Genomic DNA, 18,734 nt, shown 5'->3' with positions numbered 1-18,734 from the left:
ACTAAACTGTTGATGGATGATTATTTAACTAAATGCACTTTAGTTTTGAGTGGATGTCTCACTCGCTCTCCGTCTCCATGGCGTCCTGTCCTCCAGGCACCGACCAGCCCATCGACATCTTTGTGGGCGACGTCACCTCCTACACGCTGCACAACCTGCAGCCGGGAACCACCTACGACGTCAAGGTCATCGCTCAGTACACGGGCGGCATGAGCACGCCGCTGGACGGACAGGGAACCACACGTACGTACAGAGAGGAGGAGTTACTGGAGTTCAAAAAACCTTCAAGTTTCAGTTTTAACTTTGTAAAATATTTAAGATAATTTGCGTTAATATCATTTAATTACAGAAGCGTATTGCATTCACATGAATAATAAAAAAAATCCAGTTTTTCTGAGTAATTTATTTTTTGGTTTGTTTTTCAGGGTAATTTTTTCTGTTTTTCGAGGAAATTTTTTTCTGACTTAGGTATTGAGATTTCAAAATCCTGCAAGTAACATAAAGACTGATTTCAAAATAAATAAATAAATCAGACTGCTCTGATATTTTCTGAGTGACGCTCACTGAAAAACAGAAAAAAAATATTCAGAAAAACTAAAAAAATTATTTGAAAAACAAACAAAAAAATCAATTACTCAGAAAAGCAGAAGTAATTACCCCAAAAAACAAACCAAAAGATAAATTACTCAAGTGAATGCAATAAGCTTCTGTATTTAATGACCTAAAGACTTGTCCAGGACTTCTTTACTGTGAATCTTGTCCATATCCTCTCTCTTTTAGAGCTTCTTCAGTTACACTACGTTTCACACAGGTTGACGTGTTGAAGTGAAATGTTCTCTCTGCCTCTGTGTCGTGTGTTGAGCTGTGATTTCCCACCCTCTGCAGTGTACCTGAACGTCACCAACATCGAGACCTTCAACGTGGGTCACGACAAGTTCTGCATCAAGTGGACTCCTCACCGCGCGGCCACGTCGTACCGGATCAGACTGGACCCGGCCGACCGTGAGTCTCCTCTCCTCCTTCAACACCACGCAGCTTCAGAACCACCAGATACATGTTTATTTTATATGTTTTATTATGAATGTTCTGTTGATTTCATCAGTCAGTTTCATGATTGACTCTGTTGTAGCTCTGAAACGATAAATCGATTGATCAATATTATTGTAAACCAGAGATTAGTGATGTCACGATTGTAGATTTTCTTGGTACACAGTATTACGATTATCACGATTATTATGCATTAATTAATTTCACAACACTATGTATGTGTAAAATCAAATATAATCTAAATAATTGCAATGCTAATTAATTATACAAACCTCGGATTGAAGTTCCGCTGCTTAGGCTGTTTACATCCCTCAAAGACCCAAGTTGACGTGCTCGGTGTGTTCAGGTGCAGTGGGAAGCTCCCGTTTGTGTCATAAACACAGGAATATCAACTCTTGACTTGCTTGAAGTAAATAAACTTCTCGGTGCATGTTTGAGTCGCCATCTGACGCTGTCTGTGGAGAAAAATTGCAGCTTTGAGGGATGTAAACAGCCTAAGCAGCGGAACTTGCATCCGCTCCCGTTCATCGCTGCCGTGGCGACGCGGGGACAGACGCAACTACCACAAAACAGGAGAAATTAGACTGAAAATCTTCAGATTCCTTCTTTTAGACCTAAAATGTTAGGAACATACAGCCCGAGTTGAATTTGCCCGGAATTGTCCTTTAATGCGATTGATGCTTTCACACTGACGAAAACGAACCGAACTAAGAGCTTTTGGTTCGAATGGACTGTTTAGTGCACACCAACTGCCCAGTGGATCAGTGAGTGAGTCCCGGTCCTGGTCCTGGTCCTGGTCCTGGTCCTGGTCCTGGTCCTGGTCCTGGTCCTGGTCCTGGTCCTGGTCCTGGTCCTGGTCCTGGTCCTGGTCCTGGTCCTGGTCCTGTCTGAGGGGAAGCAGCAGCGGTAACGTGAGCAGAGTCCCAGCAGATGGGACAGATGTGGATCTGAAGCCCAGGATGAGCTCATCTGGACGCTGCTGTTTGGGACCCGGTCTAGACTTTTTTTTTTTTTTTTTTTTTTTTCTTCTTGTTTATCTCCATCCCTCCCTCTTGTGATTATTACTCGAAGCAGGATGCGAGTCTTGGCCGGGACTGAAAGCCCCCGACCACCAAGTTTTAATTGTGTCTCTGTCTGCAGAGATTACATCCGTTTCAATTACTGCCGGGTCTTTGATTCCCATCTGCTTCGGATCCGCTCACGGACACGGCTTCACAGCTTAACAGCAAAAAAAACAACACAAAAAAAAAGGAAAAACTTGCATCAATACTTTAAATATCTATATGGTAGTCATTAGCATCTTCTGGGCCGTTAGGACGCGTCGCCAGAACAAACAGGCGTGCGCTAGCGTGAGCCAGATGGCGAGGAGGTTAACCAGGAATCCTCCGCAGCGAAGACGAGTCAACAAATCAGTCCAGTGTTTGTTCTCCAGTGGAACGGCAAACAGCTGAGGAGACGCAGACGGTGGCGAGATGAAGGAGAGGAAAAACCACACGCTGATATTTCCTCCATATTTAAAAAAAAAGCAAAAAAAAAAGCCATGGAAACACTGGTCGGCTGCCGGCGTCTTAAAGGGATAGTTCAATATTTTGACAAATTGGCCCATTGCCATATAGTCTTACAGTAGTAGTAGGTTCGTTACCTTAAATTGTCGGTGCAAGCTATTTTTAGAACGGCGGAGCAGAGCCGCGAGCTGCTCAGGGTAGTGGAAGTGTTAGGGTAGTGGAATTTCTTGGTTTCCCTAATCAAACTCATCAAATACACAATCCAACAACTCCACAACGCTCTGGTGGACAAGTTGTGACCTGCACATTCACCACGCTATGAGATAATAACACAACGTTACCACACAGAGTTGTTTTAGAGGGAAATTCATGCAAAACCGCTGATGTGCGTTGCCTTCAGGGACAGTTTTTCATCAAGCAGTCTCTGTATTTACCTCTAAAACAACTCTGTCTAACGTTGTGTTATTATCTCATAGCGTGGTGAATGTGCAGGTCACAACTTGTCCACCAGAGCGTTGTGGAGTTGTTGGATTGTGTATTTGATGAGTTTGATGAGGGACAGGGGACCTGTACCATTCACCTCCATTGTGGGATTGTGTATTTGATGAGTTTGAAACCAAGAAGCCTCCGTAGTGTAGCTCTGAGCAGCTCGCGGCTCTGCTCCGCCGTTCTAAAAATAGCTTGCACCGACAATTAAAGGTAACGAACCTACTGCTATGACTATAGGGATTATGGCAATGGGCCAATTTGCCAAAATGTTGAACTATCCCTTTAAAGAACCATCTGAGGGATTATATTTAGTCAACATGGATCTGAGCTCAGATCAGCTGAGTTCCTCCTCTGCTGGTAAACCAGGCCACTGTTCTGGACGAGACGTTGTGTTTCCATCATAACGTTGTTGATATTATATTATATATTATTATTCTGCAGCGGTGGCGTCATGGGAGGAGCCGCGGGGCCGAGGCCGCGGGGCATCACGCCACCACCGGCCGCCGCCGCTCCGTGGGGCAGCTGCTGCTCTAATAAACAGGCTTTTGTTTGTTTGTGCTGACTAGAGCTCACAGTGTAAATAGGAAACCTTCATATGAATCTATCAGCGCCGTCACACAGAGATGTAAACAGCTGCTCGCTGGGTTTACTCATCATTTACTTTCCCTCCATTAGCAACGAAACACAACGAGACGGTCGACGGTCGCTGCTGCTTTGATTTGAAATCTTTGAATTCCTGGTTCCAGCTTTTATTCTGAAACATTGTGTGTGTGTGTGTGTGTGTGTGTGTGTGTGTGTGTGTGTGTGTGTGTGTGTGTGTGTGTGTTTCCCTCCTGTGCAGCTGCCAGTAAAGGTCAGCATGAGATCACCATCCCTGCCGGTCTGCCTCAGTACTGCTTCGACGGTCTCTCTCCCGAGGCTCTGTACACCGCCACCGTGTTCGTCCAGACCCCCAACCTGGAGGGACCCGGGGTCAGCGCCAAGGAGAGGACATGTGAGTGTCCAGTCTCCAAACACTCAACTATTAGAATAATAATAATAACAATAAATCTATTGTTGTTTCAAATAGTTTTATTGTGAAGCAACAACCTTCTTTGGTATTCACATTGTCTCATGTCATACTATATCAAATATACATATGTATACGACTGCTACACCGGTATGTACACTGTAGAAAGAAACTTAAGAAACTTGTAACATGCATAACCAAATTAAAAACAAGTAAATAAATAAATAATATGACAATATATGAGGAGATAAACTGAAATAAAAAGCAAATAAAACCTCTAACCCTCACTGTCCTGCTCTTGGGACATCCACGGCTGCTTTTTTTGTCTCAGTCCCTCCCTGGTTTCATCTGTGTTAATTCAGTCAGGCTGAGTTTCCATTACCATGCCGACAGCCTTTGATCTGTCATCAGTGTGACGGGACAATTGATATAGATATAGGTGTATGTGCTGATTCAGATAGTTATAATAAATAAGGGTTATTGTGATTATTAATTGCATTTAAATGTGCCTGGAACTGTGGAAATCTGCCTGTGGGGTCTTGTTGACGTGTCTGCACTGTGCGCTGGGCAGTCAAATTGCCACTGCGCTGGCTGCGCTTCGCCTTGCGCTGAGAGTAGACCAGGTTGGAGCTGGCGAGCTTTTGACGCACTCTCGGCGCGGTCTATCGGCATCAAATTGTCACTGCGCCACGGCGAATCTGTCGACACCTCCCCCTGCTGCGCGACCACTCCCATCTCGGCACACAGCAGTCTGCCAATTTACCAAATCCGCTGCGCACCTTGTTGAACTGGAGGAAAATACCACTGCGCCGGCTGCGCCAGGGTCCGCCTCCCTGCGCCCCCCCTGAGTTGCGCCAGGAAAATAGAGCCCACCGTGTCTTGTTGGTAGACCGGTACTGTATGTAGACTGTACTAACACAGTAGGAAACTTGTAACATGCGTAACAAAATTAAAATCAAGTGAATAAATAATGAAATGACAATAGATGAGGAGATAAACTGAAATAAAAAGCAAATAAAACCTCTAACTTTAGAGATTATTGGTTTCCAATCCGTCATTAAGAGAATATTGAATCCTCTCTAGATGTACATAAGGTATCAGTCAGGTTTTAATAATAAATCTGCTATTATTCATATTAATGCACAGTATCACATGTGCTACTTAAATGACAGTTAAATAAGAATAAAACAGTGTCAGACACAATCTAATCTAGTACACTTTATAGAGCACATTTCTATCTATCTATCTATCTATCTATCTATCTATCTATCTATCTATCTATCTATCTATCTATCTATCTATCTATCTATCTATCTATCTATCTATCTATCTATCTATCTATCTATCTATCTATCTATCAAAACATAGAAGTTTACCCAAGTGCTGCACAGTGATTGACATACAAGACATACAGTAGAGCACAAAATGGTGAAGAAAAACGTCATGAGAATTAAAAATAAAGATAAAATAAATAATAATTTGAAAAAGAATAAAAAGGAACAAAAAAAAAAAGAAAGACACAGAGATCTCACGTCAGTCTCAGTCCTTGAGTGTTTTCATCTCATCACTACATTAAATTCCAGTGTTTTGACTAATTAGCTCGTTATTCCAGTGGAAGGATGTTTAGTCTTTGAGCGTGAAGCTGAAATTGAAGTTGTCAGTTTGTGAACTGAGTCAAACAGCAGAGACACGACTCCGACCTTCACGAGTCGCTGAACAGAAACACACACACACACACACACACACACACACACGCGTAGTTACTTCATCCGACAGGGCCGGTCCAACACCATGACATCACCATGCAACATGTTTACTGTTGTTGTGAATTTATTACAACTCCTCCTCTGATGACAGTTTGTGTCTGTTTGTGTTTTTCCCGTAGTGATGAAGCCGACGCCGGTTCCAACCATCCCCCCGACCCCGACCCCCCCACCCACCATCCCCCCCGGATGGGCAGGTAAGAGTCTGAGTCCCGTCAGTTTGTTTTATTTTCATATGTTGCATTATGTACAGCACTTTGTTTCAGCTGTGGTTGTTTTAAAGGGCTTTATAAATAAAGTTGAGTTGAGTTGAGTCCAGTCAGCTCTGCTCATTTAGATCCTCCAGGACGTGTTGGAGCTGCAGAACCTGGGTTCAGTTGTTCAAAGGGTTAATCTGATTAGATTCTGGATCATATTTCAAAAAAAGGGTTGTTTCAAAACTAAAAACAGATTCTGAGATCAGATTAAGATCACGTGATCCAGTCTTTGGTTTTAATCTGGATCAATCCCTCTGAGTTTGTGTCGTTCTGAACTTTTTAGTCGGATCGGGAAACTTTGATCCAGAACATGAGGATTATTCTGATCGCAGCCGTTTGGTGGATTCAGGAACAAAATGTGATTTAAATTAAAGTCAAACTGGTCAAATTAACAATATTTATAATGTAGTATGTTTACATTTATTGGTTTATATTTTGCACCTGGTTTTTAAACCATTATAATGATAAAGTAAATTTCACAAATTAAGAGTTTTTCCCCAGCTACTGAATACCTAAATGAATTCTGAAATTAGTTTGAATGTGAAAGACATGGAAAAATATTCTCAAATGTTTATTTATTTTAAGCCAGACCAGATAAGATAAGGTCTGGATGTTTAAAGGAGACATATTCTGCCCCTTTTTCACAAATTAAAATAGTTCCAAGGTGTCTCAAAGACATGTCTGTGACATGCTTTGGTCTAAATCCCCCAAGGATCAAACATCACAGCTCTTTTCATCCTCTCTAAACAGCCCTGTTCAGAACGGCTGCTTTCAGTGTCTGTCCCTTTAAATGCAAATGAACCACTGCTTGCCCCGCCCCCTCTACCGGTACCAGGTAGGGGTGGGGTTATGCAAATTCGAAGACAAATTACATAATTGTCATATGACTGAGGAAACAGTTCATAAAACCACGTAGATTTCAACCTAGGGAGCCGGAAAATTACAGATTTTTTTTAGTCAATTCTCACATTTTGGAGGTCAGAAGGCAAAACAAACACCCAAATATATGTTAATGAGCCTTTAAAAAGTGATATTTCCATTATATGTCCCCTTTAAAAGACACTGAAGAAACAAAAAACAGCTCAGAAAACAACACAAACATTGCATGTTGAGATAAATCCACTGTGAGTGAGCCCATGCTGCTGTTTCCAGCCTTCAGTCTGACACACAGTCACATTTAACACTCAGAGTCTGGATCTGGTGATCCTGTAAAGTCTGTATCTGGATCAGACCGGTCCAGTCCACCTGGGTTTTAACAAGTGTGAGAGAAGTAAAGATGGATTACATGACAGGATTCAAAATTTAGATCCAGATGAAACATTTTGAGCAATTGAACCCTGGAGAGAAGCAACACAGTGAGGTGAGATCAACCTAGTGATACACACACACACACACACACACACACACACACACACACACACAGAGCCAATCAGACGTTTGATTGATTACTCGATTAAATGTGCATCATGCAGTGAAGCGGCCGTTGCATCACAGACACAAACCAGACTCACTCTGACTAATGAGTCGTATCACTCCTCCATCCATCCATCCATCCATCCATCCATCCATCCATCCATCCATCCATCCATCCATCCATCCACTGAGCTGTTTCTCCGGGTCCTGACCTCAGCATCCGTGTGTTTCCGTCGTGTCTCTCGGCTCCGGCTGGCTCGGGTTAAATCCCTCTCTCTCCTCACTTGGAGCCTAATGAAGCATCTCCAAAGATGTTTTCTTCTCCTTCTTCTTATTCTTCTCTGTAATGAAAAACAGGATGAAAAGCAACAGAACACAGTATCTGTGACCACATGAAGGGAGCGCGAAATGTGATTGTAGTTGAACTTAAATAAATTCCCCCATCTGTCTACAGTATATTTCACAGGGGCAATTCAGCACAGATGCAAAATTCAACAGGTTGCTGATGTTTGACTGAGATGGAAGTTAATGAAATCTCTGTCTCTCTCTCTGTGGATCGTCTTCCCATTCAGGCTCAGTCCTGGTCTGAAAGCGGCTCCAGACTCTGGATCTTCTGGATCCGACTGGTGCCAGCAGTAGATTAAAGGGATAGTTCACCCAAAATTCAAATTTCACTCATTATCTCCTCCCCCTCATGTGGACTAAGGGCTGGGAGAAGTTTCAGAGTCATCCGTGGCTTCTCTGAGTTACAGGGGGTCTCGGCGTAGCAGTGCATGTCCATATGACGGTTGCAAATGGATACCAACTGTCTTTGTAACAAAAAGACACACCAAAAAACATCCAAATACCTCCATGCTGCTCGTATGTAATGTCCGTCTTGTATTGAAGCCCAGAAATGCGAAATTTCAAGCTTGGTTGTAGCGGAAGCTCCTCTTCCCAGTTCGTCCAAATTTGACGAACAGAGCTCACACCAAAAAGACCAAACCACATCCAAAAAACATCCAAATACCTCCATAGTGCTCGTCTGCTCCCTCTTGTATTGAAGCCCCAACATGAGAAATTGTTCCGAAAAAAATTAAATAAGTCTATCTACTAAACTTGTTAACTGGGTGTCAATGCAAATCTGCAAGATTTGCACAGACAGACACAGGCAAAGCAGTGAATTGAGACACTGAAATTTGAATTTTGGGTGAACTATCCCTTTAATAGCCACCACATGTTGTGTTGTGTTGTGTGACATGACAGGGAAGTGGTTTCCCGTCACCAACCGACCGACAGACCGACCGACTGACAGCTTTAGGTGTTGAAACATAAAGACAGACCAGTCCCCGTCTCCCCGAGAAGAATCTGTTCATAAAAAAGCTGTTTAGAAAAAAAAAGGAGGAGAGGATGAAGAAGATTACAAAGCGAAACGCCGCCGCCGCGTCGCATACGGCAAAGATTAAGTGAAGCTTTTTTACCCAGTTGGTCGTCTTCATCGTCTGAGAGGAGCTCGTTAACGAGATCTGACTCTCAACCTTCTGCTCACCAAATGTTCTGCTTTTGTTTTGCCAGTTTTATTTCTTTCTTTTTTTCTTTTTTTTATCGGTGGAACCCATAATTGCTATAGCTACAGTACACGGCCCCATCCCATCCCATCACGTCACTTCTCTCTCTTCTCTCTCTCAATCGTTGTGTTTTGTTTTGTTGCTGCGTTCAGCCGACTCCTCTTTAATGCGCCGCGCCTCGCAAACAATCACTGCTGCCGTGTGACGCTGCTGTTATTCTCTCTGCTGGTGTTAGTGCGATGCTCTCCTGAGGTCTGGCCCTCAGATACTTTATTGAAGTGTTGTTGTTGTTTTGTGTTTTTTTTTTTTGCTTCTTGCCGCCTCAGTTTGCAAAGGTGCCAAAGCAGATGTGGTGTTCCTCATCGACGGCTCCTGGAGCATCGGGGAGGAGAGCTTCACCAAGGTCGTTCACTTCGTCGCCGGGATGATCGGAGCCTTCGACGTCATCGGACCCTCGGGGATGCAGGTTGGTGTTGTCGGAGACTTTTCTGATAGATAAAGACGCTCAGATTCAATCAGATGTGATCAATAAGATCAAAAAACAACAGAAGAAAGTCTAGAAGCAGCCAATACTAGAGATATAATAGAGATACATTAAAGGGATAGTTCTACATTTTGGCAAATTGGCCCATTGCCATAATCCCTATAGTCATAGCAGTAGGTTTGTTACCTTTAATTGTCGGTGCAAGCTGTTTTTAGAACGGCGGAGCAGAGCCGCGAGCTGCTCAGAGCTACGCTACGGAGGCTCATGGGATTTCTTGGTTTCCCTCATCAAACTCATCAAATACACAATCCAACAACTCCACAACGCTCTGGTGGACAAGTTGTGACCTGCACATTCACCACGCTATGAGATAATAACACAATGTTACCAGACAGAGTTGTTTTAGAGGGAAATACAGAGACTGCTTGATGAAAAACTGTCCCTGAAGGCAACGCACATCAGTGATTTTGCATGAATTTCCCTCTAAAACAACTCTGTCTGGTAACGTTGTGTTATTATCTCATAGTGTGGTGAATGTGCAGGTCACAACTTGTCCACCAGAGCGTTGTGGAGTTGTTGGATTGTGTATTTGATGAGTTTGATGAGGGAAACCAAGAAATCCCATGAGCCTCCGTAGCGTGGCTCTGAGCAGCTCACGGCTCTGCTCCACCGTTCTAAAAATAGCTTGCACCGACAAATAAAGATAACGAACCTACTGCTATGACTATAGGGATTATGGCAATGGGCCAATTTGCCAAAATGTTGAACTATAACTAACAGCCTTCTTCACTCTGCTTGTGTCTTTGTTTTGGTTTTAAACGTGCACACATGCTGTATTTTTACGCATGTATTAAAATCTTTAGAAGTGTATTGTAACATAGTCACATCTTGTAATGATCCAAGTGGCAGAGTGAAGCATCTGTTTCCCTCCCTGATGAGGATCTTTGAAGGAAAGGAGCCTGAAGGTTGTTTCACATCACTTCCAGAAGTTTCGGAGCAGTTTTTCCAGAATCTCTAGAGACTCTTTGTCTGAAAAAAAAAAGAAAAAGAAAAAGAAAAAACGCTCCGTCCACAGCAGAATATAAAAAGACTTTATATGCAGCTTTATATCAAAACCAAAAAACCAAATATGGCGCAGTGAAGCCGATTTTATTATCAGTTATATTTATCTACATTAATGTCTTTTGTCTTTTAAATCAAGGATTGTAGAAGTTGTGTTGTGGGGAAAAACTTTAATCGTGTATTTGTGTTGTGATGTGGCTTTTCCAAACAGGTGTCGTTCGTGCAGTACAGCGACGACGCAAAGACCGAGTACCGGCTGAACGCCTACCAGGACAAAGGAATCACCATGTCCGCTACTAATCTGATCCGCTACAGAGGAGGAAACACCAAGACAGGTTCGATTCCACGGGGACACCATTGGTTGTTGTTGCTCCGGTGTCGTTGTCGTTGTCTTTGTTCTGTGGTGTTGAACGTCTTCTCCTCTGCTTCTCCTCCGCTGAGCAGGCGTGGCCCTCAAACACACCTACGACAAGGCCTTCTCCGTGGAGAACGGGATGAGGAGGAACGTCCCCAAGGTCGTCGTGGCGATCACGGACGGACGGTCCCAGGACGAGGTGAAGAAGAACGCCGCCAAGCTTCAGCACGCAGGTAACGGCGACGATGACGACGCTTTATCTGTGTTTTATTTATCTGGATTCAGCAGCGAATGAATTTAAAACTGATTTGAGTTTGAAATGTTCTAATGTTTAAAGGTTGGGACTGGAATTTTGTGCTCAAAAATAAACGTTAGACTTTTACAAATGAAATCCGTCTTAATCATCACCTATGGGCTTCTAGTCCTGTGTGGTGGGGGCTGTGTCTGCAGCGCCCCCTCCCCCTCCCCCTGCCTGTATTTTGGTCTTTTGCTCCGTTTTGTTCAAGTTTTGTTGTACATGTGGACGTTTCTGGGTGGAGCTAAAGAGCATAGATATCTATGGCGAGAGAGTCTGTGTTTTCTCTCCAGCCAATGACGGAGCTCAGGTGAAGCTACGTGCAGCGGAGTAGGAGGCTCAGGGCTGCTAGCCGCACTAGCTGTGATGCTAACAAGTGCTAGCACGTCTCTCTCTCTCAGCAGCAGCAGTCAGGACCGCAAAGAAAGAGAAATACAGTCTGAGTGAAGCGTTGGAGCCGCGGACCGATTCTCAACCGTCACCGACACTGGTGACAAGTATGAGGGCCGTTGTAGTGAGCTAGCTCGATGCTAACTTCGGCTAGCGGTAGCGGTTAGCATCCGCCGCTAACACCCGCTTGCCAGCTCAACATAACGGCATATTCAACATAACACTGGCGGCTCCCGGTGTTGGTGGCGGTCAGCTATCGGCCCACGGCTCCAGCGCTTCACTCAGACTGTATTTCCTTTCCTTTGTTGTCATGACAACCGCTGCTGTCTGGGGCAGGAGGCTACACAGCTTAGCCCGAAAGGAGGGGCTGAGTTTCAATGTGCAAAAAAAAAACTGCAACGGGACAAAACTCCAGACCCTACCTTTAATGTTGTAGCTGGTTCACTTCATTGTATTGATTTGGAGGAGCCACCGATCCAGCCGATCCTGACTCTAATCCTGACTCTAATCCTGATCCTGACTCTAATCCTAATCCTGACTCTAATCCTGTCTCTGACTCTAATCCTGACTCTAATCCTGATCCTGACTCTAATCCTGACTCTGATCCTGATCCTGACTCTAATCCTAATCCTGACTCTGACTCTAATCCTGACTCTAATCCTAATCCTGACTCTAATCCTGACTCTGACTCTAATCCTGACTCTAATCCTAATCCTGACTCTAATCCTAATCCTGACTCTGACTCTAATCCTGACTCTGATCCTGATCCTGACTCTAATCCTGACTCTAATCCTGACTCTGATCCTGATCCTGACTCTAATCCTGACTCTAATCCTGACTCTAATCCTAATCCTGACTCTGACTCTAATTCTGACTCTAATCCTGACTCTAATCCTGACTCTAATCCTAATCCTGACTCTAATCCTGACTCTAATCCTAATCCTGACTCTAATCCTAATCCTGACTCTAATCCTAATCCTGACTCTGACTCTAATCCTGACTCTAATCCTAATCCTGACTCTAATCCTAATCCTGACTCTAATCCTAATCCTGACTCTGACTCTAATCCTGACTCTAATCCTAATCCTGACTCTAATCCTGACTCTAACTCTAATCCTGACTCTAATCCTAATCCTGACTCTAATCCTAATCCTGACTCTAATCCTAATCCTGACTCTGACTCTAATCCTGACTCTAACTCTTATCCTGACTCTGACTCTGTGCTCCGTCCTCAGGTTACAGCGTCTTCGCCATCGGCGTTGCGGACGTGGACTTCGTGGAGCTGCAGGCGATCGGCAGCAAACCCAGCGAGAGACACGTCTTCGTGGTCGACGACTTCGACGCCTTCGACACCATCAAAGAAAACCTCATCACCTTCATCTGCGAAACGGCCACGTCATGTGAGTTCAGCCCCGACTCAACTGAACTCAAACTAACTTTAATCTTTAGTTTATGAATCGGTTGTGTGAAACTTTTCCTCTTCTCTGTCGTCCTGCTGCAGCCTGTCCACTCATCTTCCTCAACGGATTCACTTCACCCGGCTTCAGGATGCTGGAGGCCTTCAACCTGACGGAGAAGACCTACAGTTACACTAAAGGCGTTTCCATGGAGCCCGGCTCCTTCAACAGCTTCACCGCCTACAGGCTCCACAAGAACGCCTTCCTCTCTCAGCCCACAACGTGAGTCCACGTCACAAACATTTGGTTTTTATTGACGTCTATTTGATCAGTGTCATAACAGCTGCGTCACATCAGAGCAGCTGTAGGGCCAACTTTAAAGGGATAATTTAACATAATCCCTATAGTCATAGCAGTAGGTTCATTACCTTTAATTGTCGGTGCAAGCTATTTTTAGAATGGCGGAGCAGAGCCGTGAGCTGCTCAGAGCTACGCTACCGAGGCTAATGGGATTTCTTGGTTTCCCTCATCAAACTCATCAAATACACAATCCAACAACTCCACAACGCTCTGGTGGACAAGTTGTGACCTGCACATTCACCACGCTATGAGATAATAACAAAACGTTACCAGACAGAGTTGTTTTAGAGGGAAATTCATGCAAAACCGCTGATGCGCGTTGCCTTCAGGGACAGTTTTTCATCAACAGTCTCTGTATTTCCCTCTAAAACAACTCTGTGTGGTAACGTTGTGTTATTATCTCATAGCGTGGTGAATGTGCAGGTCACAACTTGTCCACCAGAGCGTTGTGGAGTTGTTGGATTGTGTATTTGATGAGTTTGATGAGGGAAACCAAGAAATCCCATGAGCCTCCGTAGCGTAGCTCTGAGCAGCTCACGGCTCTGCTCCGCCATTCTAAAAACAGCTTGCACCGACAATTAAAGGTAACTAACCTACTGCTATGACTATAGGGATTATGGCAATGGGACAATTTGCCAAAAATGTTGAACTATCCCTTTAACTTCACTATGAAGCTTCTGTTCTTTAATCCCCTGATGCAGCAGCTCAAACCTGCTCCATCATATCTTTAATTAATGACTAAAACAAATATTTTGTTTGCATATAACTGGGTCAATAATTAGACAAATAACAGTTGGCAAGATGAGGATTCAGAAATATCTTTAAAAAATTGTCGTTTAAAAGCATCGTATTTGTTAAAATGTGCATTTTGTGTTCATGTTGGTTATTTGAACCCTGAAAATGTCTAATTGCGTCACCACAAAAGAATGATAAATGTTAAATATTTGATCCACCTACCTAAGTATTGTTTCTTTCTAAAAACATTCAATTGAAATAGATTTAGCTATATTTAAATTCCAATACATTTAGGCGATATTGAGCAGGACATGTCCAGTATCGTTGGCCGATGTGTTTGTGTCGGTGGCGTGCAGCCGTGTTCACACTGTCTGAGCTCATTCTCTGCACAAACTGGGTCAGTGGATTTACGACGGAGTGTGATATGAGGTCACGCTGAGCTGCGGGCCGGTCGCCGCGGGGATCGGCCTGTCAGACCGCGAGAGCCGAGGCTGCAAAACGACCGACCGACCAAAAAACTAAAAACTAGACTGTGAAGTCTGGCAGGACGCAGCGTCCAGAACATCACACACTACAGCAGCAGAGTGGAGGAGAAAAAAACAGCTTGAGTTCTGACTGTTTACCAAGTTTTGACTTTTTCCAAAATGTGTAGTGACATCAGAGCGACAAATAGGAAACATCCTGCTCTGATACAATAACTGAGGCCGGTGCCGGGCCGGGGCGGGACACACAGGGTTTCCTCAAGTCCTCAAATCCTTCTCCCAAGAACAAGTAGCAGAGTAGAAACACTTCATCACAGAGTGGAGATAGAGCAGGAGGCGACACAGCTGCTGCTGCCGCTCTAACACCGGCTCTTTATCCTTTATCTCTACGTTCTTCTTTCTTCATTTTATTTGATGTGTCAGTGAGCAACGGACTCTCTCAATTCTCAATTCCCTCTCTCTTCAAATTTGCAATTCAGCAATTCGATGCCAATAAAGCATTTCAAATTTGCTTTATTGGCATGTATGTTAGGAGAACTATGTTGCCAAAGCATCAAGAATCAATGAAACAAAACAAATACAACTCACAGAATCAAATATATACAAATAAAATAAAATAAATTAAAAAGTATATATACATTTATACTGTATACCCTATGCATGTGTGTGTGCTGATGAAGTGCTTTCTCTACACAGATTGGGTGTCATTAGGCAGTTGCAAGTTGTTATATATAATGAAAAAGATATATACACATTATAGTTCATATTAAATGTATTTATTTTAATGTTTATTTAACAGGGACAATACATACAACATTGGCACAAAAAATGGAAAATGCGATGCATCCAAGACATCTACTGTAGCTTCAGCTAATGTGCAGTCTTTGTCCCTGGTCAGGCTTTAGAATAGGATCAAATATACTGAATACAATAAATACAATGATACAAATACAGTGAATAGGTTAACATGAATAAATAAACACAGCTGCAAAATTCAGATTAAACAATTACACAAGTTAAATTGAACATTAAACAGTAATAAAGTGCTGTGTTGACAATGACTGATGATGATGTCGTGGAAATTCTGGTTCTGCCGGTGGCGAGTCAACACACAAATGTCTCCACTAATGGAGTTAACAGGACTGCTACATGGTCTTACTACAACATTTCAAAGACCATGTTACCACTTATTTCAAGAAGAATACCAATGGCAGCAATTTTCCACCACAACTCCCCCCTTTTTATCATTTATGATAAACTAGGCAGACATACAGAGTTTGTTGCTCCTGAATCAACAAGGATAATAATAATGCAGATAATGCAGAGTGTTAGTTACATATTGTGCAGCTAACTTTATACTGTAAATGGTGGAGACTTTTAACAGTTCATCACATGTTTCTGTGTGATGAACAGAGAGATCCACCCTGACGGACTTCCCCACGCCTTCACCATCATCCTCATGTTCCGCCTCCTCCCCGACTCGCCGTCCGCGGCCTTCGACATCTGGCAGGTGTCCACCAAGGACCACAAGCCCGAGACCGGCGTCACCATTGACCGTAAATATCCTCCTCTCTTTCCTCTCTCCTCTGTGTGTGTGTGTGTGTGTGTGTGTGTGTGAAGTGGGAAATGTGTGGAGCAGCTGTGTCTGGTTGTTGCGTCCTATCTGATGTTGAAGCGAGCTGAGAGGGGTGTAATGAGCCGGCCGTGCCCTCCAGCTGCTTCGGTCTCACTTGATAAGCGAGACGACTCGGCTTTCCCCCCAAGAAGCTTATGTCATCGGCTCAGCTCGGCTCAGCTGGCTCCGCTCAGGCCGCGCTTTCAGCCTGTCAGCACGCCGCTCTGCTGGGCTTCAGCACCGACCGGCGCTCTGCTGCTCCACAAACAACGCCAAGGTTCAGATTCTCCACAGAGAGAAACTCCACATGAGGAAAAGGAACTAGGAACTCTTTACCTCCCAGCTCCAGAGTCCTAGTTCTGGGTAAATCAATGACTAGTAACTAGTTCCAGGGAGAATGGAGCGTCTCTTGGCTGAAAACCAACCTTGTAAGATCAGAGCCTCCGACCCGGTGTCCCAGTATCTTCTCTGCGGCACCGCCACACAAGTATTTGTTCTGAGACTGAAGAAAATGATTTCCTAGTCAATGTGTATGTTCAAATTAGAGCCAATGCCAGCATGAATTTGTGGAAATATTGTTGAGAAATTTCTGGTAAAAAGACTGTTTTAGAAAAAAAGTGAAAAAAAAATTCTAAATAAAAAGTTTTTAAAAGAAATTCTAGAAAAAAAGTGGTAAGAATTCAAAAAAAAAAAAAAAAGTAACATAATTTTTCAAAAATTTCTTATTTTTCAAAAAGTTTTAGACTAGTAAACTAGTAAAGTTTCTCTAAAAAAGTTTAAAGAAAAATCTAGAAAAAGTGGTTAAATTCTATCTAAATCTAAAAGAAAAAGTAAAATATTTTCTAGAAATAACCTTCACCTGTGACCTCATCACAAGATTAGAAAAAAGTGATACAAATTTTCAAAAAAAAAAAAAAATCTAGAAAAAAGTGGTAAGAATTCTAAAAAAAAAAAAGTAAAATATTTTCTCAAACATTTCTCAAAAAAGTGGCAAAACTTTCAAAAAAGTTTTTTAAAAATTCTATAAGAAACTAGTAAAATTTCTTAAAAAAAAGTTTAAAGAAAAATCTAGAAAAAGTGGTAAAATTTCTCAACAACAATTCTAAAGAAAGTGGTAAAATTTCTCAAAAGAAAGTTTAAAGAAAAATCTCGAAATAGTCGGTACATTTCTATAAAAAATAAAAATAAAAAAGAGTCGTAAGATTTCAAGAAAACATTGGGGACCCCTTGACCTCTCAAGGACCCCTGGAGGTCTTTCAAAACACAGTTACAAAGTGCTTTACAGATGAAAAGATGATAACACCGGTATTCCCGCCACTGGTGGAGACGAGATCTAGAAGACGGAGAAAACTTCCGGGTAAAACGAGATAATAATAATATAATAATAGGCTTTATTAGTATAGCACCGTTACAAAGTGCTTTACAGATGAAAAGATGAGACTGGACAGAAGGATTCAGTCGTATTATAACGCCGGTATTCCCGTCGCTGGTCGATACGAGATCTAGAAGACGGAGAAAACTTCCGGGTAAAAGGAGATGAGACTGGACAGGAGGATTCAGTCGACCTCGGTCCGACCGCTGGTGAAGGTCGAGTCGACGGTGGAGGTGACAACGCGCTGCAGACACACGCAGCTACAATCCAGCTCTTTGTTCTGCAGCATCACAGTTTTGTCTGGAGAGAAAAATAAAAAAAAGTAGAAGAAGCAGCAGCACATGATGATGATGAAATAAAAGTTGTTGAGCGTGTGAATGGAAACCAGGAGATGGAGCGGCGAGGAACCGGGAGAAACCGGGAGGAACCGGAGCCTCAGCAGGTTCTGGGTTTATAACGCACCGTCTCAGATCAGCTCATTATCTGACGTCCATAGATAAATATCAGATCAGAACCAACATTTGCACAGAGTCACATGTGACCTGCTCGTCTGGACGCGGAGCAGCAGCGTTGAAGTGGATCCAAACCGCTACGTAACTCTTCACACGCGTTAAAACTAAAACACATTGTGTTGGTTTAGGGCAGCGGATCGGTTTACTGATCATACAGAGAGGAGAGCTGCTGGTCGCCGTGGAAACTGTTGCATCACGTCTGCTGCAGCCCAGCATCTGCTCTGCTCTGGGACCGACCGCAGCGTTGCATTGTGGGAACTGTAGGGTCGCATGTTGGAACATTTAAATATTTAAAGGGACAATGAGGAGTTTACTTTTTGTGATAAAAGAGTCTCATATTAATGTGGATGAATCTACGTTACCACTTGTTAATGGGCCCATTTTTGATAATTTTGTGGTCGACCCGCCCAACATTTCCTTCTTTCGGTTTCCCGGATGATGCCGGTCGCTAGTTGACATCGTTTATGGTTGGAACTACGACGGTATCTGATCGTCTCCAACCTCCGACTTTCATTCTTGATGAATGAAAACATTCTTGGCAAATGTTTTCTCTTTCGTCCGTCTTGCACCGGTCCAAGAATTTCACTGTGCACGCTGAGGCTCATGGGAAATGTAGTGAAAACACTTTGTTTTCCAAAACTCCTC

General features: G+C 43.2%; 1 protein-coding gene across 1 annotated transcript in view; it reads left to right on the top strand.

Moving 5' to 3' along the window:
- The window catches only part of col12a1b (collagen, type XII, alpha 1b), a 173,210-nt gene that overhangs the window by 122,478 nt on the left and 31,998 nt on the right, over positions 1-18,734 (top strand). The window contains exons 53-62 of the mRNA XM_085770776.1: positions 97-243; positions 886-1,002; positions 3,883-4,035; positions 5,936-6,010; positions 9,357-9,496; positions 10,788-10,911; positions 11,021-11,164; positions 12,852-13,016; positions 13,118-13,295; positions 16,004-16,146. Of these exons, the coding sequence (XP_085626902.1) occupies positions 97-243; positions 886-1,002; positions 3,883-4,035; positions 5,936-6,010; positions 9,357-9,496; positions 10,788-10,911; positions 11,021-11,164; positions 12,852-13,016; positions 13,118-13,295; positions 16,004-16,146 (1,386 nt within the window). The remainder of the gene's footprint in view (positions 1-96; positions 244-885; positions 1,003-3,882; positions 4,036-5,935; positions 6,011-9,356; positions 9,497-10,787; positions 10,912-11,020; positions 11,165-12,851; positions 13,017-13,117; positions 13,296-16,003; positions 16,147-18,734) is intronic.

The sequence above is a fragment of the Trachurus japonicus genome, chromosome 24 (genome assembly GCF_045865225.1).
Source record: "Trachurus japonicus isolate A0001 chromosome 24, Traja_1.0".
Taxonomy (NCBI): Eukaryota; Metazoa; Chordata; class Actinopteri; order Carangiformes; family Carangidae; genus Trachurus; species Trachurus japonicus.
This window is presented reverse-complemented; position numbering and strand designations above follow the sequence as displayed.